We start from the raw sequence: 26,959 nt of genomic DNA on the forward strand, positions 1-26,959 counted from the left end.
CAGTGTTCCTTATAAATGTAGACACCAACATTCTTAACAAAATATTGACAAATATAATTTAGCAATACATAAAAATAATTGTACACCATAACCAAGAGGCTTTATTCAAGTGATGGGAGGCTTTTCAATACTTAAAATCAATTAATGTAGTCCATTATACTAACAAGAAAAAAAAATCATCATATTCGTTGATACAGAAAAAGGCTTTTATAAAATTTAATACCTACTTATAATGAAATGTCTCAGAAAAATGGAAATAGAGGACTTCCTAAATTTGGCAGAGTATCTACTAAAAACAACACATCTAATAATATAATTAATGGCTAAAGACTAAGTGCTCCCTCCACGCCCAAGTTTGGGAAGAAGACAAGGATGTCTGCTCTCCTCATTCTTATGTAACATAGTGTTGGAAGTCCTAATCAATGAATAAAAGGAATGGAAGGGAAGATGGATTGGAATAGAAGAAATAATATTGTCCCTATTTGCAAAAGATATGTAGAAAATCTCAAGGCATATATACAAACAAAAATCCTCCAAAATCTAAGAAGTTTAGCAAGGCTGCAAGATGCAAGAAAAAAAAAAAAATATATATATATATATAAATCATTCTCTTTCTGTATATTAGCAGTGAATATGATCTTTAAAAATTAAAAATATGCCATTTATAATTGCTCTCCCTTCCTTCCTACCTCCCTTCCTTCATCTTTACTTCTCTTTCTTTGTCCCTCCTGTGTTCCATCTCTTTTCTCCTGTAAAAGAAATATTTAGGTACAATTCTAATAAAATATATACAGGACTGTATGCTGAAAACTATAAAACAAATGAAATAAAAAAGACCCTAAATAAGTGGAAATGCATACTGTGCTCATAGATTAGAAGATTCAACATAGCCAAGATGTTATTTCTTCCCAAATAAAAAATAAATTCCTATCAAAATCTTATGAAGAATTTTTATACATATAAAGGAGATCATTCTAAAGTTATGTGAAAAGGCAAAGCAATTGTTTTAGACTAGCTAAAACAGTCTTGTAAAAGAGGAGTAAAATGGGAGGATTCAGGCTTCCCAATTTTAAGACTTATTATATAGTTACAGTAATCAAGACTGTGGTATCAGTGGAGGGACAGAATCTATATCTATATCTATATCTATATCTATATCTATATCTATATCTATATCTATATCTATATCTATATCTATATCTATATCTGGTTAATAAACAGATGAGAATGCATTCATGCATTCAATATCATTAGCCACTAAAACTACAATGAGAGGGGCACCTGAGTGGCTCGGTCGGTTAAGCATCCGACTTCTGCTCTGGTCATGATCTCATGGCTGGTGAGTTCGAACCCCGTGTGAGGGTCTGTGTTGACAGTTCGGAGCCTGGAGCCTGCTTCGGATTCTGTGTCTCCGTCTCTCTCTGCCCCTCCTCCACTTATATTCTGTCTCTCTCCCTCTCTCTCAAAAATAAATAAACTTTAAAAAAATTGAAAAATAAAACCACAATGAGATATCACCACATACCTATCTGAATGGCTAAAATTAAAAATGGTGACAACACGAAATGCTAGCAAGGATGTCAAGAGACATCATTCTTAGTGGGAATGTTAAATGTTATAATCACTCTGTGAAACAGTGTGATACTTGTAAAGCTAAATATACAACTATCTTACAACCCAACAATCATATTTAGAATATTTATCCCAAAGAAATTGCCCCCCGCCAACACACACACACAAAAACAGCTACACCAATGTTCATAGCAGCTTTTTCATAATGCCCAGTAAACAGATCCAACCCAGGTATGCTTCAAAGGATGAATGGTTAAACAAATTGTACTCCATACCATGGAATACTATTCAGCAATAAAAAGGAACACTGCATGGTATATACAGCAATTTGGATTAATTTCCAGAGGATTATGCTAAGAGGAAAAAGCCTATCCTTAACACATGCATGATATATCCTTTCATATATCATTCTTGTAGTGACAGAATAAAGAAATGGAGAATAAGTTAGTGCTTGCCAGGGGGTAAGGATCATGGTGGAAACCCAGGAGGAAAGTGGGTGTGACCATAAAAGGGCATCAGGTGAGCTACTTCTAGTTATGTAACTGTTCTGTACCTTGACTATCAATGCCAATACCTTGGCTGTGATATTGTACCACAGTTTTCCAAATGTTACCATTTGGGGAAACCAGATAAAGTGTATACAGGATCTCTCTGTATTATTTCTTATAACTATATGGCAGTCTACAATTATCTCAAAATCAAAAGTTTAATTTAAAATTTTAAAAGCCTCATATTAACTAACTGGAATTTAAATACAAACTTGAAAAAAATTTAAAAGCCTCTTTGCAAAAGAAACAAAGTGGCTGGGAGAAAGCATATAAAAATGTTAATGGTTATTTAACTATTACCACTCATAGGCACTTGACAGTAGCTTCATTTTAAAAAACTGATGTAGGTGATAACTTTACAAATAGATTTTTTTAAAAGTAACTTGTGTTTAAATTTAGTGAAATCAAGACATCTGGTGTGCATGCAGTCTTAGAACATCAATGCCAATTAAAATCATTGTGGCTCAAAGCTGATCCTTAACTTTAAAACTCAGGTTTTCCCCTTAGACTAGAATGAGCTAGAGAGGAAATACACTCAATTTGTAAGAGAAAACTATAAAACAAATGCGGATCTAATAATAGTAGATGGAGTGTATGCCTTAAAAAGTTATCAAGATCCTTGTATTCAATAAGCAAGTTACCTTTGTTTGGTTCCAAAGAGTTTTTTAATCCAAATAAGTAATTTTAAGGTTTCTTAAATGAGCATAGAATTAACACTATAATAGTAACATGGTCTTAGAAGATAGGTAATCTTAGTAAATTTCTAATGAACCACTCCTGTCTAACAAGTGCTATTATCCCTATGTAACTGGAAAGTTGGGTTCATTACCTAGCATTTCTTTCTTCCCACCACTCCTAGATTAGTACTGATTAATACATATTACTGGGGCGCCTGGGTGTCTCAGTCAGTTGGGTGTCCGACTTCTGCTCAGGTCATGATCTCACAACTGGTGAGTTTGAGCCCTGCGTCGGGCTCTCTGCTGACAGCCCGGAGCCTGGAGCCTGCTTCGGATTCTGTGTCTCCCTCTCTCTCTCTACCCTCCTCAGCTCAGCTCTGTCTCAAAAATGAATAAACATTAAAAAAAAAATTTTTTTTAATACATATTATTAAGATTAATAATAGTGTTTGCTTTTACTAGGCCTAATACAGATCATTGCTCTTTCCTCAATACATGAACTTTCTTGAGATTTTTCTCACATTCCTCAGTACATGCTGGTTTTGACAATTCACACTTGTCACCGTGATTGTATTTGGGTATTCTGTAACTCCTCATCAAAAAAGAAGAAGGGGAGTGGTTATTTATAAACTATATCTTAGTTAAATTTATTTCTTCCGCTTACAAATGTTATTCATTATATGCTGGTATTTATTTTACTCTGAGATGTTTTCTTTCTCAGTCTGCGAGCTGTCTCACTGTAGAGAATTCTCATACTAGAAAGTTCGCAGACACAAGACTTTAAAGAGGCCTCAGCATCATAGTTTAATCTTTAGTCCTTTCTTCAGTATCCTTCATTCTGCTTGCCCTTGCCTGTCTTCCTTAGTGTGAAACTTATCTCATGAGGTAGGCCATTCCATATTTGGACCAGTCTCCCAAATAGAAAAAAAAATTGTCATATTGAGTTAAAAAACCTGTCTACCAGCTTGTAACCCATGAAAGTTCACAAAACAGATCGAGTTGCTTTTCTACATAGTGTGTGTATTTGAATATTATAGACTGGGGTTCTTTCTATTTCCAGAGCAAGTATTTCCATTTTCTTCCCAATTGTTTTTCCTATTGTATTACAGGGTTTTGAGTTCTTATTTATTTAGCAAGTATAAATTTATATATATCCCTCTTAAATGTGGAATTCTAAACTAAACGTCACATACCAGATGACTTGTAACTATATCATAGTATATTTTAGTCTGGAATGTCTTAGCCATTGCCCAGTACAGGCATAACTTGTATTCTTGTTATTTGCCCCTTACTTTATACTTCAAAACTACAACTGTGTCAAAACGCTAGTCCTATAAAAGAATTGGTGCTGTTCTGTCTTCTAGATTTCTAAATAATTTGTAAACAAGGTAAGGGGGGGGGGATCACTCTTTAGTGACAATGTTTCATTTTTTTTAACCTCATTTAATCTCCACTGAGACTATTGTAAAGATTACCTTTTTTTAAAAAAACAACTCAATATATATGTAGTCAAAATCTTAAAACCAATCATTTAATTTGAATTGAATTCCAAAAGATCGCTAGATTAAATCCCCTGCTATACTTAGTGAATGAAGGTAATATGTTAAAAGAGGAAAAGCAGACCACGTATATGCTTTCAACTGGCTAAATTGAAAACTTGTCTGTGCTCACAGTCCAGTTCTTCAGAATTATAAAACTGAACTTGAAAGCACCCTGGTCACCTCTGACCCACTTTGGAACACAGTGGTCACCACTGAAGAGGAAAGTGGTAGTTTCTTTTCAAGTAGAGCCACCTGCTATCACAGGTGTTATCAACAAGCCATTGTTATTTTTGCTTCAGCCAGCCATTGTGATAATAGCCTTTCTGAGGTTCCTGGGCCACTTTCAAACTTTTGTCTCTGAAAAGCCACATTAGAAATGAATATCCCACCTCCAATTTATCAAAATCACTTTTTGTTTCTTCTCTTAATAAGATCATAAACCGTCAAAGAAGCCTTTGCTTATGAAGTGTTAGGAATTACGAGAAACAAATGCAAGCGTTTTATCTATAAACACGACAAATATTTTATTCTCAAAAGTGTATTTGTCTTCAACTACATATTCCTCTATTTTATCTTTAAAGAGACTGCTTTTTATCAAATAAACCATTGCCAAAGACTAACAAGTAACTATAAAACAAAGCATCTTTCAAATTATTTCTTTGATTAACTTGCTATGAAACAAATTTCATAGAATTGTATCCCAGGATGGTAATGGAGAGATGTGGAAACATCGTGTTCAGACTTGCTTTTGCTGGCCTAATACTGAAGTTGCTCTAGTGATAGAGAAGGTGCATTTTGAACTAATGGGGTAGACATGTAACACAGGACATCATAATTGTTGAAAAAAAATCAGTAAATTATCACAAGAATTAATACTTGAGAGCAATACTGATTTCTATGTATGGCCATTATTTTTTTGACCTTTCCACTTATTTACAGGCCTATTTCATTCTCTGCTCACATTTATATCTTTATTAACTTTGTGCATCCTTTTTTTTCTCTTTTTTCCTCCTTTATCCCTCATGTAACTGACTATGAATGAATTGAAATCACATTTTTATGTTAGTGAAAAGGCAGAATGCCAAATTTTAGCTGTTTGAGGCTCATTTGTGAGAAATTTTTGTGCTTACAATATCTGACATCTGCATTAAACTGCTCTAATATTATAATTATTTCTAAAGTAGTTTGGAAAATTAGCAATCAACAGTGTCAACAAGGAAATACATTATGGTGGTAGTAAGTTAGTAGAAAGCATTTGTGAGCAAGAAGCCTCGAGAAAAGGCATGTTGGGATGGCTGGTAAAATGGCACATTGTGGTAAAACACCATTAGCTTCCTGTATTATACCTAAAATTGTATTAACTTTGTCTGTAATCGTAACAAGCAAAATAACATGAGACAGCAAAAAATAAAAACAAAACAAAAAACCTAGGAAGCAAAATGTCAGAATACTTTGGGTGGCAGGGGAACCTGTGGGTTGTAATCATTGGTATATTTGGTGTGTCTGAGAAGAAAATCTGACATTATCATTTTTTGTCTGTGAACATTGTTTTGGAAGAGGGAAAGTCTGACAGACGTGGACCAGTGTCCCAGTCTTTCACCTATCTGCCCAGGTGATTTTGGAAAATCACGTAGCCTCTCTTCTTTTAGTTTCCTCATCTCTAATTAGAGTGTAATAATCTCTGCTCTAAATGTAGTGAGAACATTAAACATAATTAAGTGGATAAAGCATTTGATCCATTATAGATCCTTAGTAAACTTAGGGTCGTGTTCTATTCTTTCTGTTTCCCCAGCATACAAACTGCCAGCAGCCAAAGGGGAGAGGAAATCATCTTCAGGAGTTAACACAATATATCATGACTGCCAGTTATCTTTTCCTGCTTATTGTTTGGGGGTCATTGAGTAATGTAGTGGGAACTGTTCACAGTGACAGTTCTATATGCCAATGAAAAAGCAAATATCAGAAACCTATTCAGTGACTTTCAGTGCATGATGTTGAAAAAGGTATTGAAAATATAGTTTGGGAGGGCTTTTCTGAAAGGGAAAAAGATGCTGTAGCCCAAATAAAGAGCTTTCCTAAATGCCTCATTTAATCAGAGAATAACATTCAGCATTTATATTTCTTAAATAAAATTTCTCTTGAAACAATATTCAGTAGAAGCAGCATAGTATATTTAACTACATATCGCAGGCCGTTACTTTACTTCCGTATTGTGCAAAGGTGATGTTATGTGGCATAGCCCATAACCAGTGATTACAAAGGAGAAAACCATGGTGCATGGGTTGCAGATTCCCTCTTAGTGGAAATAAATGGTTGGTGTGGAAAGTTGACCACTGATCCAGAAAACCGTTAGTGGTTATAATGACATGCTGATATTCAACCAGTGTCCAATTTAGTGATTTTTAGCAACAAGAATTAATTTTGGTAAAAATAGCAGATTTAATTCAAAGGAACTTGAGGGGCCAATACAAAACTAATCATAAATGAACAGCATTACAAAATTCCTTGCTCAAGACATAATTTCTTCTTATATGCAATCCCCATTTATCTGTACTCTCTGTGCTGTCCTACAATAAACTAAAAACGATAACAAATATGAAAATAATAGTAAGAAATGATTAAAAGTCTATCATAAAAGTTAATGAATTAAAACAAAGCTTCACTTTTGAGAAACTTAATTACAAAGAGTTAAAGCATAGCGTAAATTCTGTAATTTCTATGAGGCCTAGATGCTTTTTGCCCTCTTTCCTATGCGTGGTTCTCCAAGGCTGAGTAAATAACCAGGAGGGACCATGTGATACAATGTGCACAACAAAGGACTGGAAGTTCTGATGTCTAAGTCTGGGCTTCCTCTCCCATCTCTCATTTATTCTTTCATTTTACATATATTTACCATGTGTCCCTTAAGTGCCAGGCACTCTGCTAAGCTCGGAGATACAGTAGCAACGGAACAGGGCACCTCTACTTCAGAAGCATAGATGTATTATGTCAAAGATAAATAATACATTAATTTTGAAACTACATGCTGTTATATAATTGCTACATAGAAAATAAAGGAACAACAATAGCAACAAAACTCAAATACTAAAACAGAAAAAAGATCACAGTATCACATAAGGTAAGCAAAACATAATTATTTGAGAATGAGGATGTTGTTGTTGCTAGAGTAGCCTGGCATCCAAAGATGGCCTCTCAGATGTCCTAATTAGGGAAATCTACTTGACAGTTAAGCTGGAGTCCCATTCCGGGGCAGAGAATTCCAGGCAAAGGTGTGAAGTCCCTATTGCTGAGATGAGCTTGATTGTCCTTGAGGAACAAAAAGAAGGCCACTGTAGCTGGTTCTTAGTGGAGAGAAGGAAGTCATATTAGACTGGTGCCAGATCATATTGAATCTTGTAACCAGCTCTACAGACTAGATTTTATTCCAAGTGAGATGAGACTTGATTTAATAGGGCAGTGTCACTCTAAATAGGCGGGAATTTGGACCGACTGTGTGTCATTGTTCTCTATCTGGCATCACACTCTATATTTGCAAAGTGCCTGGGCATTAATAGCAATAACTATAATATTATAACTATAACTGTAACTATATATATCAGATATATATAGTTTCACATATAGATAGATAGATAGGTATTTCTAAGTGGATGGTTTTAACAGTTCATTCTGTGTCATTATGTGGGAAAAGGAATCCTAAACCATACCATAAGACTTGAAAATAATTTTGTGACTTTTTTTTTTAAAAAGCTCTATTTGTAAACATAGGCTAAATTCTCAAACTTTTCACCAGATATCTTGATATTCTGAGTTTTTATTTCCAAGGGGCTGCATCCATTCCAAATGCTAAGTTCTTCTAATGTTTTATCTTTTATTCTAAAATATATTTGTGTTTATTTTACTCTTAAATAGTTATTTAAATTGCTATCAACAGACAGATACTCCTAGTAGTCAAGCTGTTTTGGTTCTGCAGTGAAAGAGACCTGAGTTCAAATTCTTCCTTCTTCACTAGTCAGCTCTATGGCCCTGTGAAAGTTACATACTGACACTGGGAAAATGTGAATTTTAATTACAGACATAGGCAAACAAACTATGGCCTCTGAGCACTTCATGCAAAGCACTTAGTGTAGGGTCTGGCATTTAGTACGTATTCAATATATATTTGTAATTATTAGAATTTTTAAAAATCCATTTTGTTTACTTCCAAATTGTGAGGCCAAATTGACGGTTCTGAAGATGGATCTTTGTTTATGTACATCTTTGGGGATACCAATCCAACTCTGAGAAGTCTGTTTTTAAGTAGTAGTATTTTGGCAACACTTGCCCATTTCTGCATTAATAATACTCCTGGATGTTGGAAGTTTTATTTTGCCCACTAATCTGTCCTTGATATGGATATTATAAATTATATATAGGTAAAAGTCCTTGGATATATTACAGCAATATGGGTAGATTGTTAAATTAGTCATTGCAGAATCCTTTGAAAATCTAGGCAGCAATGTGCAAATGCAAAATTTATAACTGGAACAAACAAAGAGAAACTGATGATTCCTTAAGGATACTGATGTTTTTGTGGTTTCTTCTTTTTGTTGTCATCACCAGAGATTTATATAACATTTGGGGAAATTTTCAATATTTAATCATAAGCATTCTTATTCCAGTGTAGGCTATACAGACAGGCCACTCTAAACTAGAGGCTGGACAAATTACTTCTTTTTTTTAATTGGGGTATATGTTTGCATAAATGCCCATGTGTATTAAAATTTCTAATAAATACATGCATTGATAAGGCAATAAGATTAATGAAAAATTTAATAATTTTACTTTTCATAGTGGTAAACATGTTGTAAAATCCCCTAAACAAGGATTATAAACTGTGGGGGAAGAGGAAGGGGATAATCTTTTATTTGAGTATTCCAACAATTTTTTTTTAAATGTTTATTTTTGAGAGAGACAGAGAGACAGAGAGAGAGACAGAGTGCCAGCAGGGAAGGGGCAGAAAGAGAGGGAGACACAGAATCTGAAGCAGGCTCCAGGCTCTGAGCTGTCAGCACAGAGCACAACGTGGGGCTCAAACTCATGAACCGCGAGATCATGACCTGAGCCAAAGTCAGACGCTCAACCAACGGAGTCACCCAGGCACCCCAGTAAATTATTCCTTAATTTGTTTTCTTCATGGAAATATGTTGCTAAAAGCCTACATCATACAAATTACAGAGGCACTTTTGTAGGTGTCCAAAGTATAATCATTGTTTAAGTCATTCCAGTGAAATAGAGTTTGTCGTTTTTATTTTCCATTTCCTATTTCGATGACTCTGAAAATGGGATTATTTAAGTAATATGTATTAGTTTAATTTGGTTTCTTTTGGTTTGTTTTTTTAGTGTTTCAATGTTGGATTTTTAAAAGTAAATGCTACTTTTTGTTATTTGAGTTTCTTAGGTTTCTATGCACCCTATTAATTCAGTTCAGGTCAATTTGTTTAAAATGAATTTAAAAAAATATATAGGACATGGTTCCTACCACATAGACATTTATGGTTAAATTGGAAAGACCAGATTTATTTGCATGAACCAGTTTATCTCCTGTTGTTTTTTATATACCACTAATGTAAGAAATTGTCAGGAAGATTTTGTGATGCCTATGTCAGGATTTGAATAATGAGTAGTGTTTGGATAGGAAGCAAATAGCAGTGATTCTTATATTTGATTTGGGAAGGGGTAGTAGGCTCGATAGTTTTAGTTTTGTGTTTGAATGTGGATGTTTATTTTTCCAGGTCATCCAGAATTGTGTTATTGTCTAAAACACAGTATTTGATGTGATAAATCATTCAGTTTGAATTCTGTTAGCATATAGTGAAATGATTCAAATTATTTAGTATATATCGTAAGACTCAGAATTTTTTTTTAGCTTAAGTTAATATTTCACTTTAACAAAAAATTATGAAATTATAAAAACAAATAATGTAGTACTCTCTTTTAAAAATTATCACATTAGGATTCAGGGCAATTATATGTTTATACTGATTTTTAAAAAGTTGGCTTGAATACAGTTTTCTTGACTCCTAATTTACTGCTGTTTCTTTGTGAATACAAATGTCTTGTTAATTTTCATTAAATAAAGTAAGCATGATTTTCTCATAAAATTCTGCAAACCAGCTTCAAAATGCTTCTTTAATTTTCCAGATTCATATATATATATACATATATATATATATATGTATATATATATATGTATATATATATTTAATGGATTTCAAACAGCAGCTGGTTTAGTTTGATAGGCTTTCAATTTTGCTACTTCAGTGAAGATTTAGGAGGAAAAGAGGCTTAACAAGAGAGAAAAGAAAAAGAGGAGAAGAGGTTAGAGAAGGAAAAGGAAAAGAAAAAGAGATCATACGGAGAGCTAGTTTAGGGATGAAGGAGCCCCAGAGAACAACGGAGGAAAGGAATAGAGTCTCAAGATGGATAGAAAGATCTGTCTGGGTTGAAGGAGACAGGAATTGGGGCAGGAGTCAAGAGAAGAGTGAAATTTGATAGGTAAAGGGGCTATGACATATAATGGGGTTTTCTCAGGAAGGTATATTACTAGAAAGAGTACTATTCCAAAGATATTCTCTTTAAAGAGAAAAAATCTGGAAAAAAATCATTACAATAGGGAAGAATACTTGAGCTTTATGTGGGGAGGTCAGTCACAAAGTGATCACATAAATATGTTCACCTTATTTTTTCTTAACCCTCACCTGTTTGTTTATTTGACAGCTAATTTGATACCTTTCTACAAAATCTGATTGTGTTGGCCACACATTGGCATCAATTTTTAAAGGAGGCACTATGTTCAATAATACACTGGCAAAAAAAAATAAATAAAAATAAATAATACACTAGGGAACTGATAGTAAGTAATAAAATGTATTCCTGCTATGTCTCTCAGACATGGATTGGCAGCTTTTCTGAACTAAATTTATTTCTCATAAATTTGAGTGGGCGATATATTGTTTAATTTATCGTATGGAACCTCAGTCTTCAATACCACTATCTCAGAAGCCTAGCTTCACCTCCCAAGAGTAGATTAACAGATCGTCTCAAAATACAGTGTCATACTACCATATTTTTCTCTGTATTATTAATCACTATTGTAAATAAATATATTTCCGGTATTACTTAGAAAACGTATGTCTCTCCCTTTAGACTTCAGACTCCATGAAAATGGGTATTGTTGGGGCACCGCTTGGCTCAGTTTGTTAAGTGTTTAACTCTTGATTTTGGCTCAGGTTCATGAGACCAACCCCACATTGGACTCTGTGCTGACAGCATGGAGCCTGCTTAGCATTCTCTCTCTTCCTCTCTCTCTGCCCTTCCCCTGCTCACACTCTCTCTCTCTCTTTCAAAATAAATAAATACATAAAAAAATTTAAAAATTAAAAAAACAATAAAGTGGGTATTGTGTATTTCTCATTCATGATTCTAACCCCAGCACTGAGCATGTTGCCTGGCAGAAAGTACATACTCAAGAAATAATTGTTGAATGCATCAATAAGTGAATACTACACCACGCCAGAGAAAAAAATAAATACCAAATTAAAATATGAGGTTTGTTTTCTTTGATATTAGCCCAAACATTCTTATCTTCACGAGGATTTCCTTTTTTTTTTTTTAATTTTTTTAATGTTTATCTTTGAGAGACAGAGTAAGAGACAGAGCGTGAGCAGGGGAGGGGCAGAGAGGGAGACACAGAATCTGAAGTGGGCTCCAGGGTCTGGGCTGTCAGCACAGAGCCCAGAGCTGGGCTCAAACTCATGAACTGTGAGATTATGACCTGAGCTGAAGTCAGACACTTAACTGACTGAGCCACCCAGGTACCCCAAAGATTCATTTTCAATTTAAAAAGGTAGTATTAGAAGACACTGACATATTCTAATTTATAGTTAACCTATTGTTTAAACAAGTAAACATTTAAATTTCTTTTATTTTCTAATAGAAGCTCTCTTTAATTCCTTATTGTCAAACTGCTAATAGTATGATCATTCCATTATCTCATTTAATCCCCTTCAGGAGGGTGCTAAAATTATCTTCCATTTTACAGTTGAAAAACTGAGGCCTGGAGAAGTTAAATACCTTGTTCACGTTCATACAATTAATATGACTGTGTATTAGAGCACTGGGTATGTACCAAGGAAATTGCCCAAAACAAGAATTAATATATTCATGGTAATGCTGAATGTGGTAGTATAAGATTATACTTAAGAATTGTGGTTTTGGATTTACTTAAAAGATTCAGTTTCATCTGTACCTGTTATCCACGTGACCCTGAGTATTTTATTTAACTTTTCTAAATTTCCATTTCCTCAGCCATAAAACATACTTGATATCATAGCCTCATTAAAGTGAGACTATGTAATATGTGGAGTCTGGAAGCCAGTAGAGACTCAGGAATTTGAATTCCTTTTTTCTTTCCTATTTAATATTTACATTTCCCCTTTCTATTCTACTCTAGCCAGCCTACCAAAAGCCGGTTCCCTTTGTAAGAATGTGTACAAATACACATTAGAGAGCTATATGCTATTTAGTAAGTTCAAGGCGAATTTGAAAATTGCTGAAGGAAGGATGGTTGAAATTTAAATATGACTAATACCAGCTTTGTACTATTTTACTTGGTTTCCCACCCCAGAACACACACACACACACACACACACACAACATTTCCTGAGGAACTAGGTACTTTTCTTTTTGCACCCTGCCTTAATTCTGTCCCCAGTTCACCTCCTATCTGGATTACTTATCCATTTTTAGTCTTAGAGTATATTATTGCATATTGGAAACAACTTTCGTAGTGTTCTAAATATTTATATCTTTATATAAACAATACCAGTATTTTCCTCAAATGTTGCCCTAAAATATTCATCATTTGGGGGTGATAGTCAAGGAAAATCTTCTTGTAGTCACTATGGTCTATGAAATTATAATTATTTTGGACTGGAAATGAAAACTAATTACCAGATGCCTATGCTTATATATCTGCAAGGTCTTTCTTCTCCTTCATCTGTATTTTTCTCATTTATTTTTGATGCTGTTCAGATGTATTTATCTATAAGTTGCCTCAAACTATCTTTTGAAATGAAACTGGCTAAATAAAAGTAAATAAGTATTTTATACCTAATTATAAATCTGAATAGATGGTGGGAAATTATCAAGTTCAGGAATGTATTTGTGTATAATACAAGTATTATAATAGCTTGTTTGTTTTTTTTTTTTTTAATTTTTTTTTCAACGTTTATTTATTTTTGGGACAGAGAGAGACAGAGCATGAACGGGGGAGGGGCAGAGAGAGAGGGAGACACAGAATTGGAAACAGGCTCCAGGCTCTGAGCCATCAGCCCAGAGCCCGACGCGGGGCTCGAACTCACGGACCGCGAGATTGTGACCTGGCTGAAGTCGGACGCTTAACCGACTGCGCCACCCAGGCGCCCCTATAATAGCTTGTTTAAATAGTAATTTATTAGAAACAAATCAATTAGGGGCACTTGGGTGGCTCAGTCAGTTAAGTGTCCAACTCTTTTATTTTGGCTCAGGTCATGATCTTGTGGCTTGTGAGATTAAGCCCCACATCAGGCTCTGCCCTGACAGCATGGAGCCTGCTTGGGATTCTCTCTTTCCCTGTCTCTGCGTTTCTCTCTCTCTCTCTCTCTCTCTCTCTCTCTCTCTCTCTCCCTCTCCCTCTCCCTCTCCCTCTCCCTCTCCCTCTCCCTCTCTCCCTCCCTCCCTCCCTCCCTCTCTCTCCCTCCCTCCCTCTCAAAAAATAAATAAATAAACCATAAAAAAAAAAGGAAATCAATTAGAAGGGAAAAAATGAAAAAGCAGAAGCATATGAACAGTTAATGTTTCTAAACTTTTACTATTAAAATAAGTTTTTAAAAGCTGACTGCCTATTATGGTTTAGTCTTTGTCAATAATGTGTATTTATATATGTTCAAGTTACTGTCACTTGTTTTGATCTGGAGCAGAAATTAGCTACATTCTAGAAGTAAGGGAGGATTTTTTAATCTTGTTTGAAAGACATGGATATGTGTGTATCTAGGTACTTTTGTCTATATGTATTTCAATATAATTAGCTAATTTATAGTGATTTCTTCTGGAGAAGAGCAATGTTTTGTTCAGATGAGATGTGTAATAATTTCACATAATACGTTACCTGTGTTTCACCAGAGAGAGTGACTTAGTTTGACTTTCTGGTTTCTTGACCTGCTCAACTTTTTGGAGCCTCTACTTTGAAAAGTCCTAAGTTCTCTCCAAACTTTAGTAGGATATTTTATAGGCATTAATGCTTTTAAAAAATCACTTTTGGTAACAATCTTTGTGAGGAAGCAGAAAAATATAGAGCAATTTACAAACAAATGATATGAATATTAATTTCTTAATCACAAAGGGTAATTATTATCAGAGTGGGTTATTATTTGATTTATATTTGTCTCTTTCTTTTATATCGGACTGAAAACTTTCACTTTTGCTCTCACTGCTAGTCCCTCTGGTCCCGTACTCCTCCCCAAACACACACACACACACACACACACACACACACACACACACACACACACACCTGCATGTGCACACACACATGCACATACATACACAGGTAAAAACACAAGCCCCTTCAAGTTTGCCTTTCCTAATCTTACTTGAGGAGGTAACCATCCTTGTTAAGAATATAGATAAAATGAGAGAAAAAAGAGACTTGAAATTTTTCAAGTATTTTTTTAAGCAAAAGTATAATTGGATATTTAGCATATAAAGGTACGATATGCTATCTTTTCCTACTTATTTCCTAGAGAATAACTGATTAGACTTATAGGTAATAGAAATAGAGGTAATTTTTATAAAATATTTAATAAGCTAAGTCCAATTTAGGGCTTCAGGGAAAGAAAACGTTGTGTTGTAATATTGAATGTAGATAACCAGGGCTCAGTGGATATAATATGATTAAACAACATATTAATTCAAATAAAATAAAGTTGTGTGGGTTGAAATACAGAAAATAATGTGATATTGAAAACTTCAAAATCATATTTTATAATAACCACCTGTGTTCTGAAATTTATATTATTACAGATTTTTAGTAGCTGAATTAACCATCTGTCTCACTAACATTTTGTGCTACTTGCTACCTAATTCTATTTGAAATTAATGTATACAATAGCCTCAATATAATTCTCAGTGTCTGAAAATCTAGATACATTTTATCATTGGTGACACTACTGTCTAGTATTGGATAGGATCATTAGATTATATTGATCATTTCCAGCTTCTCACTTAATCATTTTCTATTGACTGACAAAGTATAATTTCTTTGACAAAGTATAAGCAAAAAAAAATACATTTTTTTCTTTAGTGATTAATTAAATTTAAATTCACATGTGCGGTGTTTTTTTTTAATTTTAAAAAATGGAATAGGTAGATATTACCTGCTTTTCAATGGCAGTAGCCTCAATAGAGTATCTTCCTTTTGAAAATGTTATTTTTATTGTACTTCAGACTCTGTCCTTTTATTTGACATACCATATCTTCTTCATAAAAGAAAGTCTTAAAGTTCCTTCTCTGCTCAAGTTAGATTTACTGCCAGAGTTGAAATACCCAGATCAAAGCATGTGGTTTAGGGGCACCTGGGTGTCTCATTCGGTTGAGCATCTGGACTTTGGCTCAGGTCATGAGCTCATGGTTCCTGAGTTTGAGCCTCACATTGGGCTTACTGCTGTCACAGTGTCAGCTCAGAGCGCACTTGGGATCCTCTGTCCCCTTCTCTCTACCCCTCCCTTGCTTGTGCTCTCTCTCAAAAAACAAAAACAAACAAACAAAAAAACCACACACACGCACATTAAAATAAAAATGTTGTTTTTGTCTCATGGTGTTATGATGTACTGTTCGATAGCTATTCAGCTTCAAAGCTTCTAGAATAACTAAGAAAAAATTATTTTATTTATATTTTTATATTTAACTACTCTTCAATAATATCTCCTACTAATTATACAATACCAGTAGTTTTAATAACATCCAGTGGACAAAGTTGCTTACTTTGAAAATCTCAAAAGTTACTCAGGACCAAAAATAAAAACATGTATGCAAATAGATTTAAATTACAAAGTGTAACTTCAGCTAATAAATGTTGTTATATCTGATTATACTTGCTCACCAAGAAAATTGGACTATGTTTTATTTCATTGTAAAGTTCATTGGCAGAATGTGAGACAATCAACAGTTTTTGATTTTAGGGATATTTTCTAAAAACCTTAATATTGGAATTATCTGTGGAACAAAATTTCCTTAATAAATTTTCATTACTTGATTACAGGTTGAATATTTCAGACATCTAAATCAATTAGAGTCATGATTATTTTGATTGCCAGAAATTCTTAAATGTATATATTTTACAGCCAATATTCATTTTTTACATCAGACACCTGCGATTTAAACATTTTAAGTGGTTTATGATTCACAAGAAAGCTGAAGTTTATTGGCTTTTTCTGGATTATAGCGATTTTGTTTTTGCTTAATAAAAAAATATGAGTAAACTAATCAATTAATTTGGCAGTGTAGATGACATAGTATTGGTTTCTAACTTACCTGTTAATTAGTTTAAGATATAAAGCTAATAACTAACATAGGTTACTTCTCATACACATTCTTCCTGGTCCCCAAAGTATATATTATGGTGGTATCACCTTCTTAAATTTAGCATCTAACTCTTCTAATTATTTGGAAACTAGGCTTTGGTTTCTAAGAATAAGTTTGAAAGCCTTGTGTCAGTGCAGAAATCTTAAAAATCAAAGTCCTACCTAGTCTGCTGGAACACACCAGAATAAAACTGTGCTCCTAAATTTTGCTTTATATTTTATGGGACTCTAATCAACTGGATATATCAACTGTGTTATGGGCTGTCTGATGACATTTTGAAGTAGAAAATGTGAATTGCATTTTTTATTGTACCCTTTGCCAGACATTTTCATACTTTGATCAAACCATACAGTTGAAATGATTCAGTTCATTTATTACTGCAGGGCATGTTGAGTAATATTTCTAATTCAGTCATAATTTAGAATGCATCATAACCCCTCTTCTCAGTCCCCTTGCCTCAAAAGAAGGAAAAATGGAATTTATGGGTGCAGAATTTGAAAATATGACAGTAGAAATAGAAATAGACATCTTTCAAAAATCTGTGTTTTCACTGGTACCTATTTTTTAAGCTTGTTCTGGTGTTCTAGTTAAAAGGCATCTTAGATTCAGTGAACTAATGCACTCATGTACATGCTGAATGAGTTCACTGTCCATGGGACTAATGGAAGGTAAGCTTGCAGGCAGAGCACCTCAACCTGGGCTCCTTACCTATTTACATTTTTTTAATGTTTATTTTTGAGAAAGAGAGACACAGAGAGCAAATGGGGGAGGGGCAGAAAAAGAGGGAAACAGAATCAGAAGCAGGCCCCAGTCTCTGACCTGTCAGCACAGAGTCCAATCCGGGGCTCAAACCCACAAATGGTGAGATCATGACCTGAGCCAAAGTCCAGTGCTTAACTAACTGAGCCATCCAGGCGACCCACATATTTAGATTCTTAAAGTGTATTTAGATTGTTCCACTTGGTTTTGAAATCTGAGTACTTCTGAGATAAAATGACTTTAGAAGAAGTTTATCTCCAAAAACCTATGGTAAGTATTTTATAATTACGTAATAAATGTTAGGCTCTGCTTTGTGAAGAAAAGAGTTACTATAGCACAATTAAGACTGCTATTTTTAGGAGCACCTGGGTGGCTCAGTTGGTTAAGTGTCCAACTTCAGCTCAGGTCATGATTTCACAGTTCATGAGTTTGAGCCCCACGTCGGGCTCTGTGCTGATGGCTCTCAGCCTGGAGCCTGCTTTGCATCTTGTGTCTCCCTCTCTCTCTGCCCCTCCCCCACCAGAATAAATAAATGTAAAAAAAAAAAAATGAAGGAGGAGGAGGAGGTGGAGTGGAGGAGGAAGAGAAGACTGCTAATTTAGAAACACCTGTCTACGATATTGGCCGCGACTGCACCTATACTCTTCATATAAACAATATGTGTTATATTAAACACTATTGCCTTCTGAAAATCTAGATTTTGATATGATATACCAGGTCACCAACCTCCAAAAAAATCACTGGGAACTGAGTTTCTAATGAGTCTCCCCAGTAGATATTTCACAAGTGTTGTGACTGTTGTTGGAAGAATTACGTGCGACCCCATCAGGAGAGGACTCTTGGAAGCTTGTGTCTAGACTCCTCTGAAGTTTGCCCATGCACCTTTTCCTTTGCTTATTTTACTTTTTATCCTTTTGCTATAATGAATCAGAGCTGTGAGCACAATTATATGCTGAGTCCTGTGTGTCCTCTTAGTGAATCACTGAACCTGGAGGTTCTGGAGAATTCCTCACATAGCTTTCCTCTTATAATTTAAGTTCAGTGATCTGGGATAAATATATTTATGTAATACGTAAATACAGTGTCTATATCAAGTTGGATGTTTGCATAGTGGAAGAAAAAGGGGGGGAAAGCTATATCTTCATTCCAATTACAATATAAACACTCTATCACCTACTATTTCTCCACTTTGAATTCAGATTTGTGTCTGTGAAAGTACTCATGTGTATGGTCTGGTTATTTTATAGACTCACATCTCAGTCTTCCTGGTTCTCTGTCTTGTTGATCTCTAAAGTTCTGATTCTGTACAAGCAGTCTGTGTTTTAAAGTTAGTTGCATCAGGATACTGAGTTTACAAAGAGTGAATTAGTCTGTCTAGATTTATCATGTAAGATGATAAGACACACCAAATTGGGACCACAGAACTATTAGGAATATATGTGAGTCCATCCTTCCCCCCCTATTTCCTGAACTAATAGTTCATTTTTTTCTTAATCAACAAAATTTCATTATTTATAAAATAATTATAAGATTTACATGACTAGTTGTTTTTACTGTTCTTAATATCCTAGTTTTAGAAAATGTATATAAACTTGCTTTCCATTTGCTGCCACCAACTTTATTTTTCTGAATGTATTTCCTGAGATTGTGTTAATACAAAATAAAACTCTCTAGATTTTATTTCTTTACTGTTTTTGTTCTAGTTTGGTTTCCTATAAAATTTTGTATATCTCTTTTCTGTCTCTACAGATAACACATCTATTTTATGCTTCATCCATGATTTATAAAACATAACAAAATAAATTATTTTGAAAGCACTACAAATTTGATTTATTCCTGTCAGTTTAACTTTGCAGTGATTTTTTTTTTTTTTCCCCTAGGATTGTTGATGTTGTTCAGACATTGTCTCAGGAGATTGAGAGAAGAGTTTGCACATGTGCAGAGGAGACGCAGAGAGAAAGGAAGAGAGAGAGAATCCCAAGCAGGCGCCATACTGTAAGCATGGAACCAGATGTGGGGCTCGAACTCATGAACTGTGAGATCGTGACCTGAACAGCAAACCAAGAGTCAGACGTTTAACTAAGCCACCCAGGTGCCCCAGGTTAAGAGCATTTTAAACTCTAAAGTATAGAATTTAGGGCACCTGGGTGACTCAGTCAGTTAAGCATTGAACTTCAGCTCAGGTCATAATGTCACGGTCCATGAGTTTGAGCCCCGTGTGGGGCTCTGGGCTGTCAGTACAGAGCCTGGAGCCTGCTTCGGATTCTGTATCTCCTTCTCTCTCTGCCCCTCTTCTACTCACACTCTGTCTCTCTCTATCTCTCAAAAAAATGAATAAATGTTAAAGAAAAAAACTAAATAAAATAAAATATAGAATTTAGTTCTTTTTTTAACCCATTAGATTTTGTTAATTTAGGTGCTCCATTGTCATTTCTTTTCAGATTATCACAGGGAATTCTTTTCCTGTTCATCCATGCCAAGAATCTGTCTAATCATGTAGTAACAACTAAGTTTGTCTTTTTCTTTTAATATGTTATGTGGAGTTTTATTACTGTTTTCGGTCAAGAAGAGAATAAATAGTATAGTAACAGGAACCAATAGGCCATTTAATAATGCTGACCTTAATCAACTTTGTGATATTGGGCATTGCTTTCTTTTCAGTTATGAAATTCACATCACCTCCCTTTTTCATTTTTATTGGATTGCACTATTATTGTCTTTTTTCTTTTATCTTTGTAGATACTAGGACACAGATTTTACATTTGAACCTGTGTCTACCTAGAAAACACTCAGTCGGTAGTATTTATATTAGAAATTGACAGCAATGGTCTACAAACCCAAGCCAGTGATATAAATCAGTAAATAGGGCTGGTACTAGAAAATGCAGAGTAGTAAAGACTGGAAAGAGCTGGGAGTAACATGTTCCATCTCCAGGCATTCAAAGTAAGAACTTGAAGTACTCTGCAAGGCAACAGAATAGTAGTGCATGAAAGACAAGGCCCAGGGACAGCTTGCGATCTTTGGGTTGCATATTTGTATCTTCATACATCTACCCAAGGTATATAGCATTTAAACAGGTTTTTGTTTCTACTCTGGGGTATTTTTGACTAAAAATATCTTTCAGTTTACCTTTATGACTAAAATATACATTACAAGTTGAATAGCCAAATTAGAAAAGTATATCCTTTTCAAAATATTGTTTACAAAGTGTTAATGATTGCAAATTGCTTCACATCCTCTTTCTGAGGTATTCCTATAGCAACTTGGTTGAAAAGTATAGACATGCTTCCTTTCCATTTTAATGTGAACCAAAATGGCTCTAAAAATCAAGTTTGTTAATTTAAATAAAACTTCAAAAAGTGTATAGAAATTAGTCCTATGCAAAATAGAGTAATTTTGATCTCATTCAGGTGTAGAATACCTCTTTGTTTTTTATTAATTTCTTTTTGTTGAACATTTTGTTTTTGTTTTTGTTTTTGTTTTTGTTTTTGTTTTTTACTTAACTCCGAAATGAATATGCATTTGTAGAAACATTAGCAAATTCTACCTTCATCATGGCTTGGACCTAGCAATCTAAAACCTCCTGGCTATCTTTCATATCTACCAGATTACATGTATTTCTGTTTTTTTTTTTTCATTTTTTTTTAACTTTCAGTAAGTTCTCAAAACTCAAAGTAGCTTATTTAAAGCACTTAATTACTACCAACACTCATCTTTCCCCAAAGTTTGGATTTACTGTTCCGAAGTTGATTGTGATGACTTAATCTCCACTTATGTCAGATTGCTCTTTAATATATGGACAGTTTAAAAAAAATACATAAATTTTAACTGGGTTAAAGATTTGTGTTCACTATAACTGCTTTGTCATTAAGCTAAATGAGGTATTAAAGTCTTAAAACCAGAGTTATAATAAGATAAAGAACTCAACCATAACTGTATGACTAAAGAAAGTACTAATTGATGATGCCTTCTTTTCAGTTGTCCGAAATAGGCTTGTCTCGTGTGGTGTTTTTAATTGAGTTATAACAGTTCTTTGTTTTCCTTCTGTTTTTATGGTTGTAGGATTGTAACTAGTAAAACTTTTTACTTTATTATATATGTGTGTGTTAGTAATTAGATTTCTTTTTCTTTGCTCTCACAAAACAATACTCTAGTAAATGTGATATTGGTTATCATGTAGTTGACTTTAAGTCTTTTTTTTTTTCTTAATGTATCTGTTTCAAATTGTAGACTGAGGAAATATTTTAGCAGACAACCATTGAAGGCAGTTTTTCTTTTTTTTTCAAATTTACTTTTTATTTTTTTTATTTTTTTTCAATATATGAAGTTTATTGTCAAATTGGTTTCCATACAACACCCAGTGCTCGTCCCAAAAGGTGCCCTCCTCGATACCCATCACCCACCCTCCCCTCCCTCCCACCCGCCATCAACCCTCAGTTTGTTCTCAGTTTTTAAGAGTCTCTTATTGAAGGCAGTTTTTTTTTTTTTTTTTAATTTTTTTTTCAACGTTTATTTATTTTTGGGACAGAGACAGAGCATGAATGGGGGAGGGGCAGAGAGAGAGGGAGACACAGAATCGGAAACAGGCTCCAGGCTCTGAGCCATCAGCCCAGAGCCCGACACGGGGCTCGAACTCCCGGACCGCGAGATCGTGACCTGGCTGAAGTCGGACGCTTAACTGACTGCGCCACCCAGGCGCCCCTGAAGGCAGTTTTTCTAATGATAATGACATTATATTTTCTGAAAGGAAGAACTATGTACTGGATGTATTACATGAAAAATCTTGAAAATTTAGAGATGAGTAATAGATTTTTTTCATTGTTGTTGTTGTAAACATTACTATGGAGTAATCACTATAGGGTTACTGAGGACATAGGTATGAACAAGAGAGCCCTTGCACTTTGGACCCAACTTAGACATTTTTTTCTCAATTTTTCATAGGTATTAAGTGATTTTGCAACTATCGAAATTTAATAATCCTTAGAATGAATTTCATCAAACAAATGTGATAAATATTAGTGGTTTTCTGTTTTTTAAGTGATATATTTCTTTGAACATCATGATTCCTAAGATAGAAATTTATAATTAATACTCTTAGCAAACAATGTATAACAGTTAAAGAAACCACAATAAACAATGTGTTTAAATATATTTTTTTCTAATACTATAGCTGGGAAGTTTTAAGATTCCTTCTGTCAAACATAAGATGGTGGTTAGAAGAATATGGCTTTGATGGATTTCGTTTTGATGGTGTTACATCCATGCTCTATCATCACCATGGAATGGGTAGGTAAACTGATATATTACAGATGCAAATAATGATTTTTTTTTTTTTACTGGTAGATTAAAACCAGGTTTGGGGTTCAGTTTCAGAGCTTCCAATGACCATTAGTGTTAGCTTGATTTTTATTAGTTCCAATGTGTATGTCTTTTCTCTAGAGACTTCTGATCCCTTTTTGGCAAGAGGTCAGAAATAAATACATTTTATAAGTAAATAAAAGATAATGCTTTCTGTGAAATATATCTACTTAATATGCTATCCTTACTATGTAGCTTTCTTTTAAATATGTTTCATTTATTTTTTTTTCTATTCATATGTAATTAACATACAGTGTTAGATTAGTTTCAGGTATACAAAATAATGATTCAACAATTCTGTACATTATTCAGAATTCACTCGTTCCCACACATACCTCCCCTCTGGCAACATCAGTTTATTCTGTGTATTTAAGAGTATGGTTTTTGGTTTATCTCTTTTTTCTTTGTTCATTTGATTTGTTTCTTAAATTCCACATAGGAATGAAATCATATGATATTTGTCTTTCTCTTACTGAATTATTTCACATAGCATTATACCCTTTAGGCCCATCCATGTTGTTGCACATGGCAAGATTTCATTCTCTTTTATGGCTGAGTAATATTCCATTGTTTGTATGTATATATGTATGTATATTCACAACTTATTTATCCATTCTTCTCTGGGTAGACACTTGGGTTGTTTTATATCGTGGCTATTGTAAATGATGCTGCAATAAACATTGGGGTGCATATATCTTTTTAATTAGTGTTTTTGTATTGTTTGAGTAAATACCCAGTAGTGGAATTACTGGATCATATGGTAGTTCTGTTTTTAATTTGGGGGGGGGGCAATGTGGAATCCTCCAGACTGTTTTCCACAGTGGCTGCACCAGTTTACATTCCCAACAACAGTGTACGAGGGTTCCTTTTTCTCCACATTCTCGCTAATACTTGTTATTTCTTGCGTTTTTTATTTAGCCATTCTGACAGGTATGAGGTGATATCTCATTGTGATTTTGATTAACATTTTCTTGATGATTAGTGATGTTGAACATCTTGTCATGTGTCTGTTGGCCATCTGTATGTCTTCTTTGAAATAATGTTTATTCATGTCCTCTGCCTATTTTTAAATAGAATTATTTGGTTTTTTTGAGGTTCAATTGTATAAGTTTTTTTATATTTTTGGGATATTTAACTCTTTACCAGACACATCATTTGCGAATATCTTCTTCCATCCAGTAGGTTGTCTTTTTGTTTTGTTAATGGTTTCCTTCACTGTGAAAAGCCTTTTATTTTGTTGTAGTCCCAGTAGTATAATTTTGCTTTTGTTTCCTTGCCGAAGAAGACCTATCTAGAAAAATGTTTCTATGTCTAATGTCAAAGAGATTACTGCCTATGTTTCCTTCTAGGAATTTTATGGTTTCAGATCTCACATTTTGGTCTTTAATCTATCTTGAGATTATTTTTGCATATGATCTAAGAAAGGAGTCCAGTTTCATTTTTTGTTTGCATGTAGCTGTTGAGTTTTCCCAACACTATTTATTGAACACACTGTCTTTTTCCCACTGAATATCCTTGCCTTCTTTGTCATAGACTAATTGACCATAAAAGTCTGGGTTTATTTCTGGACTCTCTATTTTGTTCCATTGATCTCTGTGTTCATTTTGGTGCCAGCACTGCTATGTTTTGATTACTACAGCTTTGTGGTATACCTTGAAATGGGAGATTGTGATAGCTCCAGTTTTGTTTTCCTTTTTCAAGATTGCTTTGGCTATTTGGGGTAATTTGTGGTTTTATATAAATTTTAGGTTTTATTTGTTCTAGTTCTATGAAAAATGCTATTGATATTTTGATAGGAATTTCATTGAATTTGTAGATTGCTTTGGATAGTATGGGCACCTTAGCAATATTGTTTCTCCCAATCCATAAGCATGGAATAGCTTTCCATTTGTTTATGTCATCTCTAATTTCTTTCATCAGTGTTTTATAGTTTTCAGAGTACAGGTCTTTCACCTCCTTGATTACGTTTATTCCTAGGTATGTTATTCTTTTTACTGCCACTCTAAATGGGATTGTTTTCTTAGTTTCTCTTTCTATTCATTATTGGTATATGGAAATTTAACAAATTCCTGTATATTAATTTTGTATCCTGTGATTTTACTAAATCCATTTATCAGTTCTAATAGTTTTTTGTGTTTCTATATATAGCATCATGTCATCTGCAAATATTAAAAGTGGTGAAAAACTGAGAGCTTTTCCCATAAGATCAGGAACAAGACAGGAGATTCACTCTCACTACTTTATTCAACACAGCACTAGAAGTCCTAGTGAAAGAAATAAAATATCTTTAAGCAGTTTATTGCAGCACCCATAGGATGTGAACATGACAGCAATTGTAATGAGAAAAAAATAACAACAACAACAAAAAATAAATGAGAACCTTTGTGAATGTGTGGATTCATTTGCATATTAAACACTGTAGAAAATATGTATATTTTAGATAGAGGTGTTCACAGTTAAAATTTAATTATAAATGAATTTGTAATTAAAATCATTGATCAGAGACCTTCAGTTTAAAAGTTGTGCAAAGAGGGGCACCTGGATGGCTCCTTCAGTTAAGTGTCCAACTTCGCCTCAGGTCATGATCTCATGGCTGGTGAGTTCAAGCCATGTGAGCCATGTGTCAGGCTCTGCTGATAGCTCAGAGCCTGGAGCCTGCTTTAGATTCTGTGTCTCCCTCTCTCTCTCTGCTCCTCCCCTGCTTGTAGTCTGTCTTTCTCTCTCAAAAATAAATAAAACATTAAAAAAAAAATTAAAGTTGCGCAAAGAAATGGGATCATGGAATCCTAATCGCTTAGTAGATAACATGGAGAATAATTATTATTTTTTAATGGCCAAATATTACCAAGCAACAACCAGTCTGAAACAAGGACTTTGTAAATTTTGAAAAGTGGCTGCCAAGAAATGAAGCTATATTCACAGTGTGTTGCTATCTGCTCTTAATCATGCATGGTGCTGCCCCCATGAAATGTTTCTAGGAAAGAAGTTGTATCTATTAAAACATGATAGATTTCACTGATATCTTCCAGTTTGGAGAGAAACTGACTTAAGGAATGAAAAAGGAAAACATGGCAAAATTTAAGAAGGAGCCTCTCCTAGGGGCGCCTGGGTGGCGCAGTCGGTTAAGCGTCCGACTTCAGCCAGGTCACGATCTCGCGGTCCGGGAGTTCGAGCCCCGCGTCAGGCTCTGGGCTGATGGCTCAGAGCCTGGAGCCTGTTTCCGATTCTGTGTCTCCCTCTCTCTCTGCCCCTCCCCCGTTCATGCTCTGTCTCTCTCTGTCCCAAAAATAAATAAACGTTGAAAAAAAAAAAAAAAGAAGGAGCCTCTCCTAGATTACAACACCTTCTAGATTACTTATGCAACTCCTGCATTTCCCTGTAGAACCTCTCTCTTCTGAGGCCTTGGTATCTTCCAAGGAATTGTGGAGTTAGGGAAATGAATTGAGGGGGAAAATTAGGCAAAGCAATTAACATCAAGACACAAAGTGTTTAATTTATAAAATTCAGTGATAAAAAGAAGTTCAGCATATGACATCTTAGGAAGAAAAAGCAATTTACCTGTATAGATGAAAACAATGGCTGAACTCATACTATTCTATTGCTAATAGCAATGTCTACAAAATCCTTAGGGAAACAAAGTTTGACTCGAAAATTGATAATTGAATTGTCATTCAGGTATAAATTTGAAAGAGCTTGATGAATAAAACTTCCAGAAAATACCATATAGTGATGGAATCCAGCAAACTGAAAAAACAATGAGTCAAAATAAAAAAATGTGATGTGGGGAAGCGGGGGTGGGGGTTGGGGGAAAGGCAGATGTTGAACACTAATTCGATTTAATGAA

At 34.4% G+C, this 26,959-nt stretch overlaps 1 protein-coding gene across 1 annotated transcript in view; it reads left to right on the forward strand.

Annotated features, from left to right (window-relative positions):
• Positions 1-26,959, forward strand: part of GBE1 (1,4-alpha-glucan branching enzyme 1) — a 266,770-nt gene that overhangs the window by 158,246 nt on the left and 81,565 nt on the right. The window contains exon 8 of the mRNA XM_047875374.1: positions 22,928-23,043. Within this exon, the coding sequence (XP_047731330.1) occupies positions 22,928-23,043 (116 nt within the window). The remainder of the gene's footprint in view (positions 1-22,927; positions 23,044-26,959) is intronic.

This window comes from Prionailurus viverrinus, chromosome C2, assembly GCF_022837055.1.
Source record: "Prionailurus viverrinus isolate Anna chromosome C2, UM_Priviv_1.0, whole genome shotgun sequence".
Lineage (NCBI taxonomy): Eukaryota > Metazoa > Chordata > Mammalia > Carnivora > Felidae > Prionailurus > Prionailurus viverrinus.